The sequence below is a fragment of the Labeo rohita genome, chromosome 15, assembly GCF_022985175.1.
Source record: "Labeo rohita strain BAU-BD-2019 chromosome 15, IGBB_LRoh.1.0, whole genome shotgun sequence".
NCBI classification, from domain to species: domain Eukaryota; kingdom Metazoa; phylum Chordata; class Actinopteri; order Cypriniformes; family Cyprinidae; genus Labeo; species Labeo rohita.
In genome coordinates, this window is record NC_066883.1 from 12871928 (window position 1) to 12899296 (window position 27369).

The 27369-nt window shown below is 33.5% G+C and overlaps 1 protein-coding gene across 1 annotated transcript; it reads right to left on the minus strand.

Annotated features, from left to right (window-relative positions):
* Positions 1-73: 73 nt before the first annotated feature.
* On the minus strand, positions 74-26635 carry egln2 (egl-9 family hypoxia-inducible factor 2). The gene is made up of 6 exons (XM_051128876.1): positions 26438-26635; positions 24487-25808; positions 8239-8358; positions 8001-8137; positions 5507-5574; positions 74-3663 (listed from the first exon to the last, which is right to left on the minus strand). The coding sequence occupies exons 2-6, from the start codon at positions 25588-25590 to the stop codon at positions 3611-3613; spliced, it is 1482 nt and encodes a 493-aa protein (XP_050984833.1). The 5' UTR covers positions 25591-25808; positions 26438-26635; the 3' UTR covers positions 74-3610.
* Between the last annotated feature and the right edge of the window lie 734 nt (positions 26636-27369).

Here is a 27369-nt window from a genome sequence, read left to right on the forward strand (position 1 = left end):
AGTATGAAGTAGAACAATGACCCAAATACAGTTATATCAAAGTCAAAGAGAAAAACACCACAGAGGTCAGCTGTACAAAATCGGACACATTTTAATTAAATACTGCAAAACTCAGAAAGGTTAAGCAAACATGTTTTTGTTCTCAGTTGATTTAAGTTTCATTCTGTTACACGGCACAAAGCATTTTCTTTCGGTAGCTTCTCATTCAAACATCACACATTCTCTGATAAAGTGCTTTACTCTTTCACTTCTCTGGCCATCGATGGCACTCAAGCACAGAACAGCTCAAAAATACACTCCCTCGGTCATAGTATGCTGGGAAATCTCCTGCTCTGTACTGTTTTTTTTTTTGTTTGTTTGTTTGCATGAAATCTCAGGTTCTCAGATTGCGACTATGTTCAGAATAGCACACTTCTCTCGTACTGTTTCTGCAATATACAGCATGTATACTGTGCATAATATGCAAATGTTTTGAACATTTGCCAAAATGTGCAGTATACGACCAAAGCATTGTGCTTGACATGGTTTTTTCAGAAAGACGAATGAACAGGAAGTAATACCATGTGCATTTTAATATATTTACAAATGTTAAAATATATATTCATATACATTTACCTTAAGACTTTTTTTACACAAACCTGAATTAAAAATGCAAATCATTGTTAGCATTATAATTGACTTAATTTGATCATTTACCATCCTACTATTGGAAAAATTGAGCTTACTGTTTTTAAAACTGGTAGTGTACTGTGCAGTATGCTAGTATTCCATTCTGAACATAGCCTTTATAAGCACCTGATGAACTTGCAATGCCCTCTGGGAGATGTAGGCACAAGGGTAGTGCATGTGTGGACACCTGATAGAATGAGGCTGTTGTATGTTCCAGGTCACCTGTGAGAAGTGTTGTCATAATTTGAGGAGAGCCCCATACTGATCTCTTTTGCTGTACAGCGCCTCTCTGAGGCAGGAAGGAGATTGTCAGCTCTCAGGTAAGTGCATCTCGATAAAAAGACCCTTTAAAGCCAAAGACAGCATGCAGTGGTATTAGCCTAATGCGGATATATATTTAAAAATGGTCACAAACACCCTGTTTCGACATTTTGTTGCAGTTTGCAAATTCTAATTGGCTTTAAATTATCACCTGAAAACTAAGGTGTGAAAGTCCAGTTTATTCAGGTTCGACATGTGCTGGTTGGATATTGTGCCGTGCACATTTAAGTTCAGTCCTTGTTTTTATTTTCTGGGCAAACATAGCTCTTTCTATGCAAATGAGGCTTTAGAACGTGCCAGATTGACTGTAGCATGTGGCCATAGCACTGTTGCCAGCTATGGAAAGCAGGTAAACTGAGTTTTAGGGATTTAAAAGGCATTATTTCATCAAATGATGATCAACTGATGTTGAAGAGCATTCAATTTGGATGTATATCCAGAGATGAAGCAGTCTGGAGCATTTTCAGGTGAATGGATTGCCGTGGTGAAGCGATGCTGCAAAATATTTAGGTTTAAATGTAAGATTTATGTATTTGGAGTGCATATAACATTTCTGTTCATTTAGTTTACACGGTTAACATAAACTAATAAATGTAATGTGATGCATATTTGTCAGTCATACATAAACATAAACAGGTTAAAAAATCATTGCATAGTTTATTATTCACCATATGCATTATTTATTTAAATAATTCTATTATTAAAATGCATTTATTCAAATTGCTTAGAATCAGCATAAACCTGTTTATTGCATTAACTATGTTATATAGCAGTTAAAATGTATGGTTTACATAGTTAAATATGGCTAGCTTTGGAACAAGTTAGTTCAGAGTGAAAGAATATGGATTTATTGATGATAAATATATAAACCTGGGTTTATATAATCTTCGTGTTTATTTTACGTATGACTGACAAATATAAATTCCATTATTAGTTTATTAGTTTATGTTAAAACTGTGATCCAAATAAGTAGAAATTTTATATGCAATTCAAATATATGAATCTCTAAATATTTTTTGAGTGTTACAGTTAGGAATGTACGATATATCGGTGTCATATCGGGTATCTGCCGATATTAGATATTTTTTAATTAATCGATACTGAATATTTGTGCAGCTCATTTTCTGTATTTTTATATTTAATTTTATTTGCTGCAACACTTAAACTTGTAAAAACACTATTAATTTGATAACACTGTTAAATGTAATCATTTTTCATACTGTACATAGATGTTGTGACACTTGAATTTTACTTGTAGCATTTATAATGACTAAATTCAGTTTTTAGTGTATTTTTAATGTATTATTACAAAATACTATAGAATTTTAATATTTATATCCATTTATCGGTTATCAGTTACAATATACGATTATAATTAGACAATAATTATCACTTTTTTTTTATTATCGGACAGAATTATTGGTGCATCCCAGTGTACAGTCCCAGCAAAGTATTACAAATTGAGGTTGGGGCCGTTCACACTATGGGTTGACCGATACCGATTATTACAGATCAAGTAGACGGATAACCGATATTTTAAACCGATATATATATATATATATATATATATATGTCTGGTGTAAAAATGAAAATTAATGTCAAAATTGAAGAATAACAAGGGCTCTGGTGAAAACTTTCTTTAAATTCTTTTAAATGATTTTATCGGCAAGTCGGTTTTGAATATCGGTGCCGATAATCGGCCAGGTCAATAATTGGTTGACTTCTAGTTCACACGGGACACAGTCTGGATTTTTGAAACCCATGTGTCTTAAATCGTGGCGTGAATCTCTGAAAATACACAGAGATGTGAAGTAGTGGCAAGAACGACAATTATAAAAAAGCGCAGACGGACCACAAAAATGCGTCCTACGTGAACGGCCCTAAAGTCTGCCGCAAACTGACAAACTGTGGCAAATATCGGCTTGTGGCGCTACCGGACTTGCGTAATTGCGGATTTGCGTAATTCTTGCAAGCAAAGCGTTGCGTGAAAACTGACGCCGTCAGAGGGCGCTGTTTATTCTGAATGAATTCACCCTGCTAGGGCTCAGGCTCAGTCGTAAGGGATTGTGTCCACCGGAGCATTCATGTATAAGTTGATTGTTGGTTATTTTCTGTCAGTTGTCATGATCTAGTTGAGCATTGGTGTAAGTCAGTCTCATTGTTAAGCTGGTTACACATTCATAGGGCTAAACAGGATATGACAAAGGCCACTGGAAAATCTCATCTACCCACTTACACACAGAGGTGTAGTGTTGTGAAAAGCAAGCATTGAGTTTAGAGATCGTAATTCTTATTAAATACAGTAATTACTCAAGTCCGTTCGTGATGTTTCCGCTGTTGACTTTCCACGCAATGAGGAAAATCGGCCAATCCTGCTAGCCTTTCAGAGCCGTGACCATCAAGTTTGTTTATGGTTATACAGTCTGCTTATGGTGTTCATGTAAAGGCAGTCCCGCGTCCGCCCAACAAATCAAACTTCTTGGATGTTTGAGGCCACGGAAAGTAGCCATGATTGTTGGGTTTCTTGCATCTCCTCTTGAAAGCGGCCAATCGTGCAGCGGCTTGGGCTGCTACACACATAAACAGGACACGCTTGAGTGTTCACTCGAATAACTGAGATTCAAGTCTTGCTGCTTTGTGTGACGGGCACTTTAACTCCTTTCTGTCCTACTGCTGTGAAAGACAGAGAGATGATGTTTAATGATGGGCAGAAGTGAAATTAAAGTCTTTGGCATTTTGCCAACAACTAAAACAAGGCTTTAACACGGTGAGAACCAGCTTTCAAATTCACTCAGAAAATATTAACACTAAAATAGGCAGAATGTTTGAATAAACAATTACACACACAATTATATCATTAAAAAGTTATTATAAAAACTATTTAAAATATTTAAATGTTATTATCCTTTACCATTTACAGCATTAGCCAAGTAATAGAATAAAAGTTAACTAGAAAAAGCGTACACACAACAATTAAAAACATAGGCTGCATTTATTATTTAATATTTATTCATAAATACTGTCACAACTTAACTGTTTTCGTTTTTAGTATATTTTAAAATCTTATTTGTTCCTATGATTGCAAAGCCGAAATTTTCAGCCATTACAAACTTAATATGTGTACTGTGTATAATTATTATGTATATATAAATACACCCACATACATGTATATATTTTAAAAATATTTGAATATTACATATAAATGTAACATTATTCTTAAATATATACATGCATGTGTATTTATTTTGGATGCAATTAATTGCGATGAATCGTTTGACAGCCCTACTTTGCAATATTATCAACGTCACTTTTGAAAAAAATAAAAAATAAAACAAATCTATAAAAATGCTGAACCCAAACTTCTGAAGAGTACATATATGTTTATCTATTAATAATGGTGTGGATTTACTTTAATTGCTGTTCTTTTCTGATATAAAATTAATGTATAAAATCACCAAAAGACTAAAATGTGGTATGTACACTGCCGTTCAAAAGTTTGGGATCAGTAAGACTTGTGTTTTTTTTTTTTTTGGCTAATCAAGGCTCCGCTTAATTAGAAGTACAGAAAAAACAGTAATATTGTAAAAAATATTACTGCAGTTTAAAATAGTGGTTTTCTATTTTAATATACTTCAAAATATAATTTATTCCTGTCATCCAAAGCTGAATTTTCAGCATCATTACTCTAGTCTTGAGTGTCACATGATGCTTCAAAAATCATTTTAATATGCTGATTTATTATCAATGTTGGAAACAGTTGTGCTGCTTAAATTTCTTTTTTCTTTTTTGGAACTTGTGATACTTTTTCCAGGATTCTTTGATGAATAAAAAAACAAAACTGCATTTATTTAAAACAGACATATTTTGTAACAACTACCATTCTTTGAAAGAAATTAGTACTTTTATTCAGCAATGATGTGTTGGTAAAAAGTGATAGTAAAGACTTACATTGTTAGAAAAGATTTCTATTTTGAATATATGCTGTTTTTTTTTACTTTTTGCTCATCAGAGAATTCTGAAAAAAGTATCACAGGATCCAAAAAAAATATTAAGCAGCACAACTGGTTCCAGCACTGATAATAAATCAGCATATCAGAATGATTTCTGAAGGATCATGTGACACTGAAGACTGGAGTAACGATGCTGAAAATGTAGCTTTACATCACAGAAATAAATTACGTTTAAAAAGTATATTAAAATAGAAAACTGTTCTTTTGAATTGCAAAAATATTTCATAATATTAGTTTTTCTGTATTTTTGATCAAATAAATGGAAGTTTGATAAGCATACGAGACTTTTTGAAATTTTTACTGATCCCAAACTTTTGAAAGACTTTTCTTTCCACATTGTACTATTTGGTTGTGATCCACTATACTCTTCCATCATCAACATGAGTATAACAAAGACTAACTTTGTTCCCAGAAACCAAACACACTGAACTCTTCAGTCAAACTGAAAATGTTTAGTGAGAAAACAGCCTAAGCCACAAGTTTCTTTTAAGAGTTACGAAACTCACCCAGTTTGTACTTCTCCTTAGCTTCAGCCCGCTCTTTTGCATCAAAGTACCAAACGGTGATGGCATAGCTGTGGGGAGACAAACACTAATTCAATCAGACAGTCTGATGATCATGTATTGATCTGATTAACTCAAGACAGCGGTTTAGGATCCGTGATATGGAGTCTGAGATGTGTAGAGTAACAAATAGGGTTACAGAGTCACAGAAAGGGTTAACGCTAGTAAAGCGGCTCGTTTGTTTATTCCTGGCTCTCTCCTACCGGCACGAGCTCACAAACTGAAACGACGGCCACTTGCAAGCAGGAAGCACGTACTTCCTGCGCCCCACCTCGCCCCCCAGCTGCGATGGGGGCTGATACACCACGACCCTCATCCTAAATGTAGAATGTAATGTAAAACGTAAACGGCAAGAGCTTCTTTTGATTGTTTTACTAGGAAGGGATGAGCCAAAAATACAGCGTTTAATTCGTTTCATCAAACTCATTTCAACACAGACCCTCTTCCTGAGGAAGGGCAGCTGCAGGTGCGGCGGTTAAAGAGCAGGATTAAATCAAACCGTAGTGTTTGTAGCGCTGCAAGAACAATGGCGGTGGATGAGGTCAGATGAGTGCATGTATGTGTGTGTGTGTGTGTGTGTGTGTGTATGTGTTTGGATAGATCACAGTCAAGAGATGAGAGGTTGCGAGAACTGTAGGACTGCGGTTTTTACCACATGACATTTTACAGCCTGAAATAACCTTTCCCTTTCATTAAAAGGTCAAATTATTTGATATTTTAAGAGACGTATTGACCTGGACACAGTCGTGGGCCCTCTCTATGGTATTATTTTTCTGTTTTCCCTACAAGTTTCAGCATGTTGGTCACACCACATGACTGTAATCTGACAGAATGCTTTTTTGCTTTAAATAATAATAATAATAATAATGATAATAAAGGATTATGCTGAGTTTTTATTAGGAATTTCATTATTTTAATGAGGCTTTTTTCGTTATGACACTTTAAATCATAAACTACAAATATGATCATCACAGATGCATTCAAGTCATTGACAACAGCATTGTTGTCATTAATTGAAACTAAAACCATTATAAATGATTTTAAATATTACATTAAAAACAACTTAAATTAGAAATTGGCAACTAACTGAAAAAGTACTAAAGTACTAAAATTACTAAAACTAAAATTGAAATAAAAATAAATTAAACTAAATAGAAATATATAAATGGATATAGATAGGCAAAAAGATAGATATACCACCCTGACATTTTTTTTAATGAATACATTTTTAATCATTTTTTAATTTTAATTAAACATGAATTTAACAAAACATGAATTTTAATTCATAAATAAACAATGTATGAGGTGTGTTCAAGTTAACTGAGACTAAATCCATTATTGATTATTTTTACATATAAACATTAGATGAAAAACTTAAAAACTACAGTGAAAATTGGCAACTAACTGGGGGAAAAAAGGTACTAAAATTACAAAAACTAAAACTTTGTGTATACAGATCGTTCTTAATTATTTTTAAAATTGTAAGAAAACTAAAATAAAAAAATTAATAATAATAATAATAATAATAATAATAATAATAATAAATTGCTAAAACTTAAAATTAACTTAAATTAACTTAACTTAAATTAAATTAAATTAAATAATAAATGAAAAACTTTACAAACCTTTTTTTTTTTTTCTTTTTCAATTTTGACATTTTAATGGATACATTTCTTTTAGGTTTCTTTGATGAATATAATGTTCAAAAGAACAGCATTTATTTAAAATTTTGCAACATTATAAAATCACTCGAACCAAATAGGATATATATATATATATATATATATATATATATATATATATATATATATATATATATATATATATATATATATATATATGTATACACACACACACACACATACACGTATTATTATTTGTGTCGATTTACTTAAATTGCATTTATTCTGTGATATATAAAATTAATTTATACATAATTTCTGTGCAAAAGGACTATAATGTGATGTACTTTACATGTAAATTACAGTGATATAACGTTTTGGTTTCACCCCTCCATTATTGACAATATAAAAAATGTAATTACAAAACAATATATAGTAATAATAACAATAAAATAAAAATTACAAAATAATAAACCTTAAACTTAAAACCGCATACAAAAAAAAAAAAAAAGTATATATATATGTATATACATATATATATATATATGTATATGTATATATATATATATATACACATACATATATACGTATATATATGTATGACCAAATCACATTACAAAATTACTTGAAAATTGGAAATAAAAGTTCATTCATAATATGAATAAATATATTTAATATATTTTAATATAGATTAAAAAATTCAGTTCATTAGTAATGCAGTGGTTTATATATGAATTGCTTTTTTGTAATGTATTTTTGAAGCACCACGACTATACGTGACTGACTGTATAAGTGTAAACACTATGTACACTCACCGCATGGCAAAAGCTGGTTTCACCTCATGTGGGTTCCGGCGATCTGACCAGAAAATCAGCAGACGGTCAAACAGAGGCTCGATGCTGGCAACAACATTACGGCCCTCGGGAAAGATCTGCAATAAACCTCCATTAACCTGGACAAACAGATCAAAACCAAATAGTGGAAATGAATAAGAGAAGACTCCCCTCCTGAGTAATGAAGTAACAGTAAGAGTAAACGCAGGGTCACACATACCTTCGCATCCCAGTTCTTGTTAAGATAATAGATACAGGTTATGCAGCGTCCGTCGCCGTTAGGATTGTCCACATGTCGTACGTATCCTGTTCCATTGCCAGGGTAACACGCAACCATGGCCTGGTCATACAGAAAGATAAGCAAACGTCAGGTTTTAGGATGATTAACAATTAAATGATATTTTAGTGACATTGTTAATGAAGGACCAGTTATGAAAAACCCTTCTGGGTGCGTAAAGGTTTTAAGTATTGTAAATTCCCTGTATTGTAAATGTATTGTAAATGTCCTTTTTGAGTATTTCAGTCTCCTGGCCCTTTTAGAGATTAATAGCTGTCAGAATGATGAAGCTTTCTGTGGCACCTGCCAAAGGTCATGCATGCTTGTGCGTCAAAATAGCACATGCTGTATGGTACAGCCCACCCTGTCTGACCGCACACAGACTGCCATTATCATCCACTGCTGTTTATGAGGGTTTATGACCACAAGTCTGTGTCTCATCAAGATCCTGGCCTAATACTTTAGCTCATCAGGTGAGGAATGACATGCCGAACACTCGTGGTCAGGTGAAATGAGATACACAAGCTTCTTTCATAACATACACGTGGCACAGCTTAAAATAAACATTTCCGTTGGGGTCAATGATTAACACTGCTGGTTCTGTGTCTAGGTCTATTACTTTTCACTATTTTCTAATTAAAAACAAGTCGGTAGCAAAGGAAAGTTCTACTAACAGACTAAAATGACTAAAAAAAAACCTAAGTAGTACTTTTATTATAATATCTAAAAAAATAAATAAATACATTGAGGAATTAACACTGTAAATATTTTCTTTTGAAGAAGAAAGTAAGTCAAACAGTTGTGGAGGACGCAAGTAAATTTTGACAGAAATTTGAACTTTTTGGTTTAAATATCGCTTTAATTTTTGGGGAAACCTGAAAAAAGCTTATTTTAAACTCTTATTGGTGTGGATTTAATTTAATTGCTTTTCTTCAGTAATATATACAATTAATATATGCCAAATTTCTGTACAAAAAGACTACAATGTGATGTATACTGTGCATGTGATATAAAATTACAGTAATATAAGACTTTGGTTTGAGTATTCAGTCCAAATTATTAATTTTGAATAATTTATTAATCATTATTAAATGATAAAACCATTATTCATAATTTTTAATTGAAATAAATAAATAAATAAATAAAAAAGAACAGAAGAGAAAAATTAAAAAAAGAAAAACTTAAACTTCAAAAAAGTTGACAACTATCTGAAAGAAGTTGAAATACTACAATTATTAAAACTGAACACAAAATACAAAACTAAACATACACACACACTGATAAAATTAATAATAAAAAAGCACATTACAAAATTACTTAAACTAAAATTAAATATATATATATATATATATATATATATATATATATTTTTATATATTTTTTTTTTTTTATTTTTTCTTAAATGGGCATGATTTTAATTTCCAAGAATTTTTCAAATATTGCAAATTATATTTTAAAAAATACTTTTACTTTTTAGTATTTTTATTATAGCGTCCATTTTTTTTAAATTACATTTAAATAAATAAATAAATAAATAAATGTCAAAATAAAACTTTAAAAAAAATTATTCTAAAAATAACAATTACTATAATTAAAATTAACAATTCTTAAGATGTGTATACCCTTAAAAATGATTTTACTTAATATATTAATGATTACACCACTTTTGTCATTAAATGAAAAATGTTGATTTTTATACATTCTATTCTGATTTACACTACTTTTCAAAAGTTTTTGAGCAGCAAATTAGACATTCTAATGATTAGAATAATTAGAATTAGAATGATTTCTGAAGGATCATGTGACACTGACGACTAAGCTGATAATTCAGCTTTGAATCACGGGAATTGCAGTTGATAGTTTAGTTACATGCTCTGACATGTTGAGCTGCGGTGCTCATACGGGCAGGTTCAGTTCGAATTTGGCTTGTACCATTTCCAGATCCACACCCCCAATCACTTCCTATCCTCTTTTGACTGTTTGGGGAAAGAAAAGGCCAACAAATCACCAACAGCATATGGAATGGCTTCTGTAGAGCTAAGTTTTGGCACAATTTCTGCTCTGGCTGTTCTGAGGCATTCCTGGGCTGGATGATGGTGGTGATGTTAAAGGGGTCTGTTTCGGCAGGAATGTGAATGATCAGGGTGCTCTGTTAGCTGCGGCTCTGTGATATGGTCAGCACTTTATCAAGCCCCAGAGAGAAACTCCCCTAAGCCTTATCTCAGCCTTTATCGCTGGAGCACAGCATAGTGGTAACGTGTGTCACATGGGTTCAACGGCAGCATGTGGGCAGACAGTGGCACGTTCAGCCCACCTCTCTTTCACAGCCAGCATGCACTCTGGCAAAAGTTTTGTTTGAAGATCAACAAAAGTGATTGTGCAATATTTCCTTAAAGGGACAGTTCACCCAATATGCCAATTCTGTCTTCGTTTACTCACTTACATTGACAAATTAACTCTCAGACATTTCTCTAAATGTCTTGTGTTCAAGAAAAAAAAAGTCAGTCAAACAGTTACATAAGTAACTAATGACAGACATTGTTATTTTCCAGGTGAACTATCCCTTAAATTTTTGGGCAAACAAAAAAAAGCTCATTTTAAACTATTAATAACAATTCATTTTACTAATCTTCTAGCATTTTTGGTGATCATACTTAGATTTTCTTAAATTGGTGTGACTTTAAAGGGATAGTTGACCCAAAAATGAAAATTATCTTATGATTTACTTATTTAAAAATGTCATGGCTGTTTCAAGCTTTATAATGGCAGTGAATGGGTGTTGAGATTTTGAAGTGCAATAAAATGCATCCATCTATCATAAAAAGTACTCCGCATGGGTCCGGGGGATGCATTTGTGTAACAAAAATATCCATATTTAAAACTTCTTAAACCGTAATCTCTAGAGAGTAGCGTTCCTAAAAAAAAAAATGGTTTTAAAAAAAGTTTTAAATACGGATATTTGTCTTACACAAACACAACGCTTCACTTCAGAAGGTCTTTATTTACCCCTCAGAGCTGTGTGGAGTACTTTTTGTGATGGATGGATGCACTTTATTTTGCTTCAAAATCTCAACACCCATTCACTGCCATTATATCTTGGAAGAGCCAGGACATTTTTTAATATAACTCCAACTGTATTCATCTGAAAGAAGAAAGTCATATACACCTAGGATGGCTTGAGGGTGAAATCATGGAGTAACTATACACTTTTAAAATCCTTATTAATAATTTTTAATTTAAATAAATAAACAAACAGAAAATAAAAATTTTAAAAGAAAAACTTAAACTTGAAAAAAGTTGACAACTAACCAAAATTAGTTTTTTTTTTTTTTTAAACTATTTCTAATGTTTGGGCAAAACTGAAAAAAAAGCAGATTTTAAACTATTAATAACACAATGTATACTTAGATTTTCTTAAATGGGCATGATTTTAATTTCCAAGATTTTTTTTAAATATTCCAAACTGTATTAAAAAAAATACTTTTACTTTTTAGTATTTTTATTATAGCGTCCATTTAAAAAAAAAAAATTCTTAAGATGTGTATACCCTTAAAAATTATTTTACTTAATATATTAATGATTACACCACTTAGCATTTTGTCATTAAATTAAAAAATGATTTTTATACATTGTCTATTCTGATTTACACTACTCTTCAAAGGTAGTTTTTAATAATAATAATAATAGTAATTTTAATAGTAATTTGTATTTTTGGCAAACTATCCCTTTAAAATAACATAACTTTTCATAACTTTGCATAATTTTCATGAATTTTTAAGTAGTATTTTTTTTACTTTAAGTATTTTCAGATTCACTAATGCAATTCTTTTTTTTTTTTTTTTTTTTTTTTTCAAATAAAATACTACAGATATCAGGTGGCGGGAGACACGGTGACAATGGCCAAAGTTCAATTTACATTCTACACAACATCAACACTCCTACGCTAAACTAACATTGTCAACCAAACAAGCACATCTTTCACTATCGCTGTTTACATACTGCATTAGACACAAGGTTACACTCCTCAAAAGAAAAAGAAAAGAAAACACAAAATTGGTAATAGTTAATAAAAATTAAAAATCATTGTTAGTTCATGTTAGCTTAAATGCATTTGACAGAAATGTTGATTTTTAATTTTAATTACGTATTAGTAAATGTTAGAGAAACATTAATAAATGCTTTGACGTATTTTTCATGTTAACTTCTGTATTTAACTAATATTAACAATTTGTTAAAAAAACATACGACAAGCTGATCTTATTCATCAGGTTACACCTTTCAAATTAAGTTTCTAAATCTGATGACTGGATTTTTACTTGGCTTCTCTCATAACAGAGTAGAGGACATGACCTTCGCTGGCAGACTAAAGAGTTTTACAGGAAGCCAACTACGACAACCAGCTGAACAAATACTGTGCAACTGAGCAGAGAAATGCTCAATTAACCAATTAGGAAGAACAAAAAAGAAAGTGAGCTCCAAAGTGGACACACAATCCAAAGTGGATTGTGCATTCATCTTTACAGCCGAACACACTCTCCAAAAAATCTGTAAGTATTTAGCTTTGGGAAATCTTATTCATTCCAGTCAAATGGTTCATTCAGATGGTTCACGAAATGCAAAATATTCAGTGTTATGCAAGTTTAGTTAATAAGATGATATGCACAATGCCCACCTGAGGTTCATTAAAGGCAAGGTAATCCATAACAAACAGTTTTTAAAGTTTAAAGTGACATTGTAATGACATCTTTAATGAGCTATTTGATATTCTTTGGTTGCTGTATGGTTAACATACAAAAATTCCTCAAGACAATATTGTTTTGATCATGTAAGATCCTTTCAAGCCCTGATAGATATTGAGTACAGGCTGTGCTGAGATAAAACAGTGTAAACCTGATGAGAGCGCAGAGGATAAGTGGGACATAAGGGTTAGATAAGGACACACACACACACACACACACACACACACACACACGCAGAGTAGAAGAAAAGTGGAATGTAACTTTAAACTAATTGACATTTACATGCATGCCATTATCTCATTAGATATTCTGATTGAGCTAACTACAAAAGAAAATTAGAACGTTCCTGTGTAAACAATGTAATCAGCATACTCTCAATGTCTTTAGTCTTTAACATTTTCTGCATTTTTTATGTAACACTTTAATAGTTTAAATATTTCAAATTAAATAAATAACAGAAATGAAAAAGATTACATTTTTTTGTGAATTATTTACATATTTATCCTGCTTCTCATTGAAAAAGTATTTCTTTAATAGCTCTCTGTATCTAATATTACCCAGAATTATGTTTTTTGTACATATGTAAGAGTAAACGTTCAACCTGTATTAATGTGCACTTGGATTAAAGTGGATTTAAATATATATATATATATATATATATATATATAAATAAAACTACTTGTAGATAATAAATTGCATTGTTGTACATGTCTAACTAATTACAAATGTATTACATTAAGAGAAATAACATTAAAGTATATTTTAGCACATCATAAATCCTTGTCAGTACATTGAGCAATACAATGTAACCATATTTCAAAGACAATAGAAGTAATTATGAAATTAGAGATCGTATGTACGATTAAATGCACTTAAGTTCAGCTAATTTCATTTTATAGAAATGTTCATTTAATTGCAATTAAGTTTCCAGAATATTATGTTCAGTTCGCACTTAGGTATATTCTTTTAAAGTATACTATTTCTGTAAAAGTTCTGGTGGATATAATCATGTTTACATGAACCAAAATTCTGATTAATATAGTCAATATGCCAAGTGTCAGATTTTGGAAACCAGAATATTGAAATAGTCATGAAATTGTTTTATAGTTTTTACCATGGTTTTACTACTAATAAAACCAAAAAAACATGGTTACTATAGTTAAACCATAGTACAAATTAGCTATGGTTTTGCTGTACTAACCATAGTTTAACCATGGTATTTGTAGTAAAACTGTGGTAATACAAACGGTAGTCAATACGCCAAAAAAACAAGGTTACAACAATTTTACTATAATAAAACCATGGTCAATTTCAGATAAATGTGACCCTGTACCACAAAACCAGTAATAAAGGTCAATCTTTTGAAATTGAGATGCATGCATCTAAAAAAAAAAAAAAATGCTTTCTATTTATGTATGGTTTGTTAGGATCAGACAGTATTTGTCAGAGAAACAACTAGAATCTGGAATCTGAGGGTAAAAAAAAAAAGGGATTTTCAAAATATTAAGAAAAAGTTGTCCAAATAAAGTTCTTAGCAATGCACATTACTAATAAAAAAATACGTTTTGATATATTTATGGGAAATTTATCAAATATTTTCATTGAACACTGATCTTTTCTTAATATCCTAATTATTTTTGTCATGAAAGAAAAATTGATCATTTTGACCCATACAATGCATTTTTGGCTGTTGCTACAAATATACCCATGCAACTTATGACTGGTTTTGTAGTCCAGGGTCACAAATACATTTATATAATGCTTACATAATCAAAGTATGAACAAATTCTGATATTTACGCACATGCCATTTTTAGAAACCAGAACACTGGCTTCATCTGGAACCCACAGTTTCCAAAATATTTCCATCTGTGTCACTGTATTGTGGTTGGAAAGTTGGAATACCATTCAGTCAAAACTTTCTCCCATTCAGTTCCACTGTACCACTGAACAGAGGAAAAGACTGAGCTGACGTGCTGATAAGATGCTGATACATGATTTCCTCTCTACACCTTTCTATTATGTAATCTACTGTAATTGTCCCTGTCAAAGACTAAGGGCCAGATGTACTAAACAGGGCAAATTAGCGTTTAAAAAAAAAAACTGACAGGAGGTCTGCGTTTGATTTACTAACAATGCACACATTAAAAAAACAGACAATCTACCAAGAGCAGTGCAAATTACCCCCTGCTTTAAGACATGCTTTTATGGGTGTTAAATAATGGCGCAAATAGCAGTAATTTGACAAGCGCAAACGTTAGTACGTTTTTTACTACTCTCCTCCCATAAATTTTGCATTTAAAAGTTAAAACTCCTACAAATGCATATTCAATAAGGTCAAGCACAAAAACAACTGTGTCCACGCCTTTTCAGCGCTAGTTCTATATCCTGACAGTACTATTTTAACGCCAAAAAACGGTTTGCGCTGGTGCAAGCTGTTAGTAAATCTTAATAAAATTAAGAAATAATTCCATTACTTTCATGCCACACATCATATTCTTACTCAGTGAAAAATACATTGCAGATCACTGACAACATGCAGAGTAGGTTACTTTATGTATGAAACAAAGTCTCAGCTTTGATATTTTGTCAGAATTTTAAAGAAATTCAAACAATAAATACCATTTTGTGGCTCTTTAAAGTGCCACAGCTCAAGCGGCAGGTGAACCGATCATCTCTTATACTCTTTACTGTTTCTTATAGCACAAAATAAACATGAATCACATTCAGAAGGTATCTTGTTTCAACCTCAGAATAATGTCAATACACACCATTTTTCAATTTAAAGTCCACCGCATTAATCTATTCTCCTGTCTGGGAGATTCTGCGTTATGATTGGTCACGTCGTCTGTCAATCAAACTCCCATCTATGGGTCAACAGAATTAAATACTGGAAATGACCGTTCCATTATTACCAACAAAATTGAACCAACAGTATCTCTAACGTGATTTTTACCTTTACTTAAAGCAACAAGCCACCCAAAAATTAAAATTCTGTTATTATATATTCATCATGTTATTTCAAAACAAAAAGACAAATATTTTAGAAGGCTTTTGGAAGTCAACCGTCACCGAAATGTATCAATGTTCTTCAAAATATTGTCTTTTGTGTTCCACAGAAGAAAGAAAGTCATGCAGGTTTGAAATCAAAATGAGGGTGAGTAAATGAAAATAGGAAAATTTCATTTTTGTGTAAACTATCCCTTTAAGAAAGATGACCGCTTGCTCATCAAGACCCATAAACGCTCGGATGTTGTGGATGGTTACTAACGCACTCTGAATAGTTTTCAGCATGTAGCGTCTAGGATGTTCTGGGTGGCTGTTACTCATCTTGACAGTTTATTTTGCAATAATGTCCAGCTGAATTTCAAATTAGCTTATCACTTACGGTAACATTTTTGCCTAAAGCCCTCATTCATTTTCATCATGCTATTGACTATTTAATGGATGAGTGCGAATAAAGTAATGCTGCTGGTGTTTCGTTTGGCTGGTTCCTCTCTCTGGGAGGGGCGTGTGAAGTCTGCCATGTGGCTGGTGCAGCTCAGCGCTGGTACTTGCTGTTCCCTCCTTTTTATCCTTTTCCCCCTGCCACGTTTTCCCAAAATCGGATGGTTTCTATGCATATGAGAATGAGAACTCTGAAAGCACTGGATTAGAGAAAAAAAGAAGCTGGGCACGGGCACCCACACTCATTCTCCTGCAGTATACAACATGCTACGTGTCTTGTTTCCAGGGTAACGGCGAGAAATATTTTGGCCGGCTAAAAAGTAAAGGGTCTGATAAGGCTCGGGAGAGGAGACGGAGAGGAAAAAGAGAAATGGGAGGGGTGATCAAGGACAATCAACGCAGTGGAGAGAAAACGAGGGACTTACGCGGCCCCAGAGGAACAGAGACGTGAACCCACATCCATTCTGATGCAATGGGAAAAGCTGCAAGCTTGTTAATCTGGCTATCTCACTTTAAATGGGACAATTTACACATCCTTGCTTTAACATAGTTCTTTAATCAAATAGTGCTATCAACACTCTAAATATTAGGGTTACAACAACTAATTAATAATGCTGGTGAAAACAGTAGACATTGTGTGACATTCGAATAAATATCAGCTCGCTGATAACCATCTGCTCTTGATAAACACCCGACAATGCAAGCAAAGCGTGTTTTAAAATCGCTTGGGCTTTATCCGGTTTTGATGTCAAAACCTAAACAAACTTTAGAATCATGTATTCAGTGTTTTGGCTTAAACATTTAGCCAGTTGTGAGCTTTACACAATTAAAGATAAGTGTTTAAGGCACTTGCGTGTCCTTAAATATTGTGAAGTTATTGAGCATAAACATCGCAAGGCTGTAAACACTCACTGATTAGACGGGTCTGTGCTTGGGCTTTTTATCGTAATATTTATAGTTTACACATTACTTGTACAAAATGTACCTTATATATTTGTGACCCTGGACCACAAAACCAGTCATAACGGTCAATTTTTTTGAAACTGAGATTTGTACCTCATCTAAAAGCTGAAGCTTTCCATTGATGTATGGTTTGTTAGGATAGGACAATACAAATATTGAGAAAATCACCTTTAAGGTTGTCCAAATGACAAATAGCAATGCATATTACTAATCAAAAATTAAGCATAAAAAAAAAAAAAAAAAAAAAAAAAAAAACTGACAACATGCTGAGAAACAAGACATAGCAGGTTACTTTGGGTATGAAACAAAGTGTCAGCTTTGACATTTTGTCAGCATTTTTTTAAGAAATTCAAACAATAAATACCAATTTGTGGCTCTTTAAAGTGCCACAGTTCAAGCGGCAGGTGAACCGATCATCTTTTACGCTTTACTAGTTATTATAGCACAAAATAAACATTAATCATTCAGAAGACGGGTCTGTGCTTGGGCTTTGTATTGTAATATTTATAGTTTACACATTGTACAAAATGTTCCTATATTTCTCACCCTGGACCACAAAACCAGTCATAAGGGTCTTTTTTTTTTTTTTTCAAAAGCTGAAGCAATGCATATTACTAATCAATCCTAATCATATCCTAATCATTTGGCATAAAAGATAAATCGATCATCTTGACCCATACAATGTTTTTTTCGGCTATTGCTACAAATATACCCGTTATGACTGGTTTTGTGCTCCAGGGTCACATTTATATATATTTTTTATATCCTTGTTTGAAAAAACGCATTTGTCAATGTGGAATAACATGCTGGTAATTGGTTGGTCTATTTACACTACCATTAAAAAGTTTGGGGTCAGTAATTAATACTTTTATTCAGCAAGGACACATTAATCAGTAGTGACAGTAAAGATATACATATAATAGCTGTTGAAAATTCAACTTTGCCACCACAGAAATAGATAACTCACCCAAAAATGAAAATTACCCCATGATTTACTCACCCTCAAGCCATCCTAGGAGTTTATGATTTTATTCTTTCAGATGAATACAATCTGAGTTATATTAAAAAATGCCCTGGCTCTTATAAGCTTTACAATGGCAGTGAATGGCTGTTGAGATTTTGAATTCCAATATAGTGCACCCATCCATCATAAAAAGTAAAGAAATTATGTTTTCTGAGGAAAACATTTTAGGAACGTTCCCCATATAGTGGACTTATATGGTGCCTTTTCTTTTTTCAGAAAATAACCGATTGATTTACTAGATAAGATCCTTCTTCCTTGGCTGGGTTCATTTAGAGCCCTTTGAAGCTGCATTTAAACTGCATTTTGGAAGTTCAAACTCGCAAGCTCCATGGAAGTCCACTATGCTTTCCTCAAAAAAAAAAAATAATAAAATAAAATAAAAATAATAATAATAATTTCTTTACGACTGAAGAAAGAAAGAAAGACAGACATGAACATCTTGGATGACAAGGGGGTGAGTAAATTATCTGTTATTTTTTGTTCTGGAAGTGAATTTCTCCTTTAACCCCCTGGAGCTCTGTGGAGTACTTTTTATGATGGATGGATGCACTTTATTAGACTTCAAAATCTCAACATCTATTCACTGCCATTATAGTTTGGAAAAGCCAAAACATTTTTAATATTACTCTAATTGTATTTTTCTGAAAGAAGAAAGACATATACATCTAGAATGGCTTCAGGGTATTTAAATCATGGGGTAATTTTAATTTTTGGGTGAACCATCTCTTTAAAATACAAAACAGTTCTTGTAAATTATATAATATTTCACATTATTACAGTTTTTACTTTATTTTGATCAAATAAACAAGCCTTGGTGAGCATAAGAGACTTATTTAAAAACACTAACATTATTGAAAAATAATTGAAAAACTTTGAAATGGTAGTGTACCTCATTTAATTTGTGTATTTGACACTTATTTAATTTTTATCTAACTTTACTGTATCTAATCAAACAGAATACAGAGGCGTATTGAGCAGATGAAACGGTCGAGAAACAGTAAATATCAGACTTTTTATCAAACTTTTCTCAGATGTTTCTGTCATCATCTATTCCACATTAAAACACTGTTTGAGAGCACTGGATACATTGCACAACGTGCAAAAAAATAATAATTCACCATTCAACCAAAATAAACTTCAAACCAACTGATTATCAAAGGTTGCAGAACTACTAAACATCAAGCCTCAAATGTTCTTGTAAGTCAACCTCGTGCAAAGACATGTGAATGTCACAGTAAAGCGTTCCCACTCAGGGTATGAGGTATGAGATTTTTCCTCCAGGCATAAACGTATGACTGAACATACGTGTGAAGTCACACAACACTGGCTGCTTCTCAAGCCTCTTATCACTTACACATGCAAACTGCAATCTTGCACTGGTCTGACATACAAGTAAAAGCCACAATGAAAGGAAAACACTTGAGACTAATACAGCGCTCCTCTACTACAGATTAAAAACAATTCACTGCAGATTAAGGGCGATGTGAGGACAGCGACTGCAGCCTGACTGATTTGACCCACTGAACAGAAGACTGATGCGGAAGGAGAAACGAGCCTCTCCTCCCGTGATCACTCTAATGAAAGAGCTGCAGTGAACACACTGACACCGTCCTGAGATTCATAAAAAGGTCATCCAGATCAGGTTTCTAACAGACACAGCAAAGGCCAGGGCTGTGATTGCAACAGGAATGCCCACATGGTTCTGAACCGCAGTCTGGCTTTGCATTCATAACACTCCCACAGCTATAAAAATGACTGTGCATTCAGATATAGAGACTCAGTAATGCATGAAAGCCAAACTAGTGGTTTAAGATTAAGAATAATGAATGTTTTTTTTTTTTATGCTCACTCTGCATTCATCGATCAAAAATAGTACAATTAGTATAATTAAAAACTGAAACACAATTTCAAATACGTGTTTTCTATTTTAAATGTTTTAAAATGTATACATAAGTTGAATTTTCAGCATCATTACTCCAGTCTTCAGTGTAACATGATCCTGCAGAAATCATGGCAATATGCTAATTTGGTGCTCAGTTATTATCAATTAATATTAGTGCTAAATTGCTATGGTTTGTATTATTTTTAACATTGAAAATCATTTTTGCAGTTTAATATTTTTGTGGAAACTGTTTTTTTTTTTTTTAGAAAGTAAAAAAAAAAAAAAAAAATCTGTGAAAATTTTTAACAAAATTAGAGAGATCATAAAAAATGCATGTTATTTTTTATTTAATACTGTCCTGAGTAAGTTATTTAACATAAAAGATGTTTGCATATAGTCCACAAGACAAACAAATAGCTGAAATTATTAAAATAACCCTCTTCAAAAGTTTGGGAACCCTTCGTTCTTAATACTGTGTGTGGTCGTCTGTATGATCTATGACTGTTTTTTTGTTTTGTGACGGTTGTTCATGAGTCACTTGTTTGTTCTGAACAGTTAAACCAAGCGCTGTTCTTCAGAAAAACCCTCAAGTTTCTGCAGATTCTTCAGTTTTCCAGCATATTTTGCATATTTGAACCCTTTCCAGCAGTGACTGTGTGATTTTGTGGTCCATCTTTTCACACTGAGGACAACTGAGGGACTCAAACACAACTATTAAAAAGGTTCAAACATTCATTGATGCTCCAGAAGGAAAAATGATGCATTAAGAGTAGGGGGGTGAAAATTTTTGAACAGGATGAAGACGTCAAAATTGTTCTTATTTTGTTGAAATATAACTTTTTTCCCATTTAGTACTGCCCTTCGGAAGCAACATAAGAGACTTGCATGTTTCCTGGAAGACAAATTAAGTACAATTTACCTTGATCTTCAAATTCAAAAATGCTCTTAATGCATCGTGTTTCCTTCTGGAGCATCAGTGAATGTTTGAACCTTTTTTAATAATTGTGCTCTATAATACAATAATAGTCCCTATATGTAAACTTCTTTTATGTAAAATATCTTACTCAGGACAGTACTAAATAAAAAATAACATGCATTTTGTATGATCTCTCTTATTTTGTTAAAATCATTCACATTTTCACAGATTCTGCAAGGGGTTCCCAAACTTCCGCATACATAATAAATGTCTTTACAGTCACATTATTCTGTTTAATTTAATGCATCCTTATTGACTATTTATATATATGTGTATATATTTACCCCAAACTTCTGAATGTTATTGTATCATGGTTTCTCCAAAACTATTAATCAGCACAACTGTTTTCAACATTGATGATAATGAATGTTTATAGTCAGCATGTTAGAATGATTTCTAAAGGATCACTCTGTGACACTGAAGTAATGATGCTGAAAATTCAGTAAATTACATTTTAAAATATATTGTAAAAGCAAAGTTCCTTTTAATTGTAAGTTAATTTTACTGTATTTTGCACTAAATACATGCAGGCTTGCTGAGCATTACATTTAAAAATGTAAAAAAATCAAACTATTCTAAATTGAGAATATGAGTACATACAAGTCTTTATTCATAATAATTAAAATTCCTTGAAAATGTTGTGGTAGAACTAAAAACATGCATGTGTTCCTCTACCTAATTTGTGTGTGGAAAATGCCACAGCATGAACACCACATACCACCGGACACTAGTTTGACCTGGCAAGCTCAAATAACCAGACCTGCGTCATATGGGCAGTTTCACTCTGACACACTTCAGCGCGCTGACAGGACCGATGCGGCACATACAGGACCCATATGCGCATATGGGTCTGTGATGTTCAATCGCACTAACAGAGCAACTTGTTTTCCCTACTGTTTGTGACGTCAGAGAGTCTCAATTACGCTCACATTTCAACCTGCCAAAAAAAAAAATGTCATTCTCATTTTCAGATCCAGGGTTTGTTTTTGGGATCTTCGTCCGATAAGCTCTGATACGGTCTCACGCGCACAATGAGCATACTGTATATACAAGCACACACACACACTTTACACGCAAGCACTGCATTTCAGTGACAGTAAGAATATGTTGTTTGTATATGGGCTGGAGATACAGATTGACAGATGAGCCTTCAAAGCCAGAGAAACACTGATCTGGGGTCAGATACGACTGTATTTCTTAGACTGGTAGTTGAGAACAGTGGAACGGTGAGAAACACAGACAGTCAATATCTTGTCTGATACACCCAGCCGCAACTTCCTGAATGCAGTTTTGCACTGCTGGTGACGATGTCTGTCACTTTTGACCTTCAAGTGATGGGTAAACTAGCATCTAATACTAACATACTAAATATAGCACAACCCTGACAGAAGTCATTTTCAGATCAAGCAGCTTTCTGTCAGTCAACAGAGTGAATTTGCGTGAAAAACTTGAACTTGACACTAAATCTGTGTGGGGAACTTCTCCACCCTTAAACAATTTTTCAGATTCCATTGATTCCTAATAAAACGACTTGATTTTGCTTTCAAAATTTTGTTATCAACTGTAAATATGACCGCATCTTAAAGGTTTTGAGTGAAAATGTATCGAAATTTGCAACTGATGTTGGATAAACCTGTAAACACAATAAACCCATGCTTATCGGTCAAGATTTAAGATCTTAAAAAAAAAATTCTGTCACATTGTTCCATACCTGTATGCATTTCTTTCTTTTGTTGAATAGAAAATAAGATATTTTAAAAAATGTTATGTTTGCTGGCAGCCACTGACTTCCATAGTATGGGGACAAAAAATAGCTGTCGAACGATTAACGTGATTAATCGCATCCAAAATAAAAGTTTTTGTTTAAATATACTTTTAAACATACCATATTTTGCTTAAATATATACATGCATTTATATGCATTTATACATAATATATATACACAGCACACACATTATATATTATGTAAACAAAAACTTTTATTTTGGATGCGATTAATCACGATTAATTGTTTGACAGCACTAGAAAAAAAAACACTGTTGATGTCAATGGCTACCAGCAACTGTGTGGTTTCCAACATTTATCAAAATATCTTCTTTTGTGTTCAACAAAAGAAAGAAACACAGGTTTGGAAGGTTTGGAACACCTGAAAAAACCCACACATTTTTGGGTGAACTAACCCTTTTAACAAAGATGTTTTCAACTCTTTCCAAAGGTGCATGTAAGGTCAGGGCAAGCTGTCACATTTCAGATGTTACTTTTATACTGCTGTTTGCTGAAAAGCCTATGTTAAGGTTAGTTATTTATAGTTATGGAAAGTTTCATTCTGACAACGTACCATATTAGTGACCCTGGACCACAATTTTTTTTTTAAATTGAGATTTATACATTATCTGAAGCTGAATAAATAAGCTTTCTATTGTTGTATGGTTTGTTACGTTAGGACAATATTTGGCTGAGATACAACTATTTGAAAATCTGGAATCTGAGGGTGCAAAAAAAAATCTAAATATTGAGAAAACTGCCTTTAAAGTTGTCCAAATGAAGTTCTTAGCAATGCATATTAGTAATCAAAAATCAGTTTTGATATATTTATGGTAGGAATTTTACAAAATATCTCCATGGCACATGAACTTTATTTAATATCCTGATGATTTTTGGCATAAAAGAAAAATCGATATTTTTGACCCATACAATGTATTTTTGGCTATTGCTACAAATATACCCGTGCTACCTATGACTGGTTTTATGCAAATAAACCGTATCTTATTTTCATGTGCAATAATGATTAACATTTAAAGTAGCTTAAGAGATTTTCTTTGTGTCTATACAGATATTAACAACCCTGAGATATGTTCACTGCAGTTAAAGTGTGACAGCTATCTCAAACAAAAACAATATTTCACCCATAAATGAAAATTCTGTCATCACTAACACCACCCTCATGTCATTTCAAACCAGTATGACTTTTGGTATACTGCTACAAGACATATTTTTGAGTATTTTGAAGCATGAACAATTTGGTTGCACAATTGCTCTTCAAAATCTCCTCTTATGTTCCACAGAAGAAAGAAAGTCATCGTTTTGGAATGACATGAGTATATGAGAACACAATTGTATTTCTTAAGCCCAGAAATGCCACCTCACCACTTCTCACTCACCTTGGTGCGGCCATTTATGACATAATTCCCCAGCTGTCCATTGGCCGCACTGCGCATAATGGACTCGTCGACGTGAGCCATGAGCCTTCCGATGTTCTCGCAGCCTGGTTCGTTACCTTCGACCCAGGCTATCTGGTCTCCGCGGATGTTCTTGGATGGGATGTTTTTTTGGCTGACCAACTGGCCACCTTTGAACTTCCCACTGTGATTTAGAGTCTCAACTTCCTCTAGAACCTTGCTGCCCAAGCGATCGCCCAGGAAGCCATCTTTGACGCAAATGCCGTAGTATTTCATACAGGGCACTATGTACTGCTGGGCCAGGTGCTCTGGAGACCAGCCCGCACTGGTGGCCACCGCAGAAGGTGCGGATCGCACCTCGGCCTCCCCTGGGGCCGTGTGGTTCACTGCAACTTTGTGCCCATTGTGACGGACACAACTGGAGGGCGACAAGGAGCCGCCGCAGTTTTTGTGTTGGTGATTGGTTGTGTGGGGCGCAACAGCCCGTGTGCTTTTATTTGAGTCTGTTTTGGAGTCTGTTTCAAGTCGCCTCCTTTTGCATTCAAGAGGAGGATGAGTAGGGTCCGTTCCGTTGGACATTTCTGAGGAGCCGCTAGAGCCGGACCCCGTTGCGGAACAACCACCATGAGCCCCAAAGTCTCTGCTTTCCTCATCTTTTCTCCTCTGGTGCTGGAGTTGTCTCAATCGCACATCTCCACAAGGCTTCTTCAAGGACCTGTCCAAAGTCCTGTCCCCATTCACTGCGAGGGCCCCATTGGGGGTCTCCGCCAGTCCGTTTACTTGTAAACACCCGCTTTGCGTCTGCTCAGGGACGTCATGATAACTTTCTTTTGCTGTGGGAGCAGGGGATACGACTCCTCCACCATTATACAAAGGCAAGCTGCTCTTCGACTCCTTCAGAAGCGTGATCCCGGATCCAGATCTAGATGCATGTCCTGCCAGCAGCTCCTCCGCCGTGGTCGCGTTCAGACCCATTGTACTCACCGTGTGAGCCTCACAAGAGCCATTGGTGACTCTCTCCTGTGGGGAACAGATACTCTCGCGTCCGTGTGTATTTAAAAGGTCCCTGTTTTCCAGTCTCTCCATGTCATTTCGTCTACTCCTGGATGCGCACGTAGCTCACGTCCAATCCTCATTTTCTGCAGAATCGGCTCTGCTCATGCCTGCCTGGCGGCGCTGTTATCACGAGCCTCCTCAGTAAACTTTCACAGTAGTACACCATAAATACGGCCCGTTATTAGTTGTTTATTATAGAAATAATTATTAACTATTTTTCATGGCTGTTTATTTCCGGAGCGGGGCGTCTAAAGACAGAGAGTAACATCGGTTAAATCAATTAAACATTAATAGGCACGTTCAAACTAACGCACGTTACGATCTGCCCAGTCATACTCTGTATAATTTTAATAATGTCATATGGATAGACGGAATTGTAGCGTAATGAAACAATAAAATATAATATTAAACTTTTGGTTGAAAGGGGGGAAAAAGCATTTATCTTCAGAACAAAGTCCAGACCTTCTTCACAAGCCTTCCTACAATAAAACGGCTAATTTAAAACGACGTGTATGTATACTGCAAATGTTAAACATTAAAATAATTTATATGAGAAAATGTAACGTATGCAATAAAATACATTTGTAGATGCAACTATTTTAATATTCAAAGTTTGAACGCTAAAAGCGTTGTACATAACGCTCTAACATATATTTTAACAAAAAAAAAAAAAAAAAAAAAAGTGAAATAAAATATAATTAAACCAGTACTGAATCCATTAGTTTAACACATATTTCTGTGAATATGTACGCTATTTGTATAATACCGTGCATTATGTAAACTGGTAAACATATATTAATTAACAGTCCATGAAGTTAAACCCACATTTTAACCACGAAGACAGAGCTATTGCCGTATTTTGGCGTACCGTACTTACCTCTATATGGTAAAGGCACTATAAAAGACCAGCAGCGGTTATAAAGAATTTCCGGTGTGCTCTCGCCCATATCCAATACACTCTCATTTTAGATGCTACAAGTAATTAAACCAACATTTTCACAGACAACACTGTAATTTCTGTCTCTACAATCCTTGGCGAACAAAGAGTAAGTGCGCTTCGTATCTGATAAAACACTGTGCGGGTGGCGAGATTAAGCATCCTACTATGGCCAAGGCCTAGCTCGTTAATATTAATTTACGATGCTCTTGAACCGTCCAATCAAGTGGCCTAATTAATATTCATGAGTCTTGTATTTTCCATAGTAGGATTGGTAAACTCGCTTCCGGGTATGATAGCGCACCCCTCCCTCCCCTTCTCTCTCTCCATGAGCGGCTCTGTCACTTACACGTGCGCACATTCGCATCACGTGACCGTGGCCGCCACAATAACAACAGCGGCTCATAAGAATGTCGTACAAAATGTAGAAGTATGTATGAAATAATTATTTCAAGTTTCTATATAGACGATATATATGATATTTTAATTTTTTAATTTAATTTTATATTATCACCATGAAACATTGCTTTATGGGCATTTCATTATGTTCCGATTTTATTTTATTTTTTTATCTAATGTCGGTGACATTAAAATTGTAACTTTTTATCATGCCTTCATCATTTATTTTTAGTACTTTTTATCATGCATTTTATGTATAGATTTTATTGTCAGACAATTAAAAACACAAAATAACAATGGGAATATAATAATAATAATAATAATAATAATAATAATAATAATAATAATAATAACAACAATGCAAAAATATATTTATTAATAAGTATAATTATATATAAACTGTAAAATGTGCATATAAATAAATACATTTTCTATATAGAGGATATATGTAATATTTTTATTACTTTTATTAT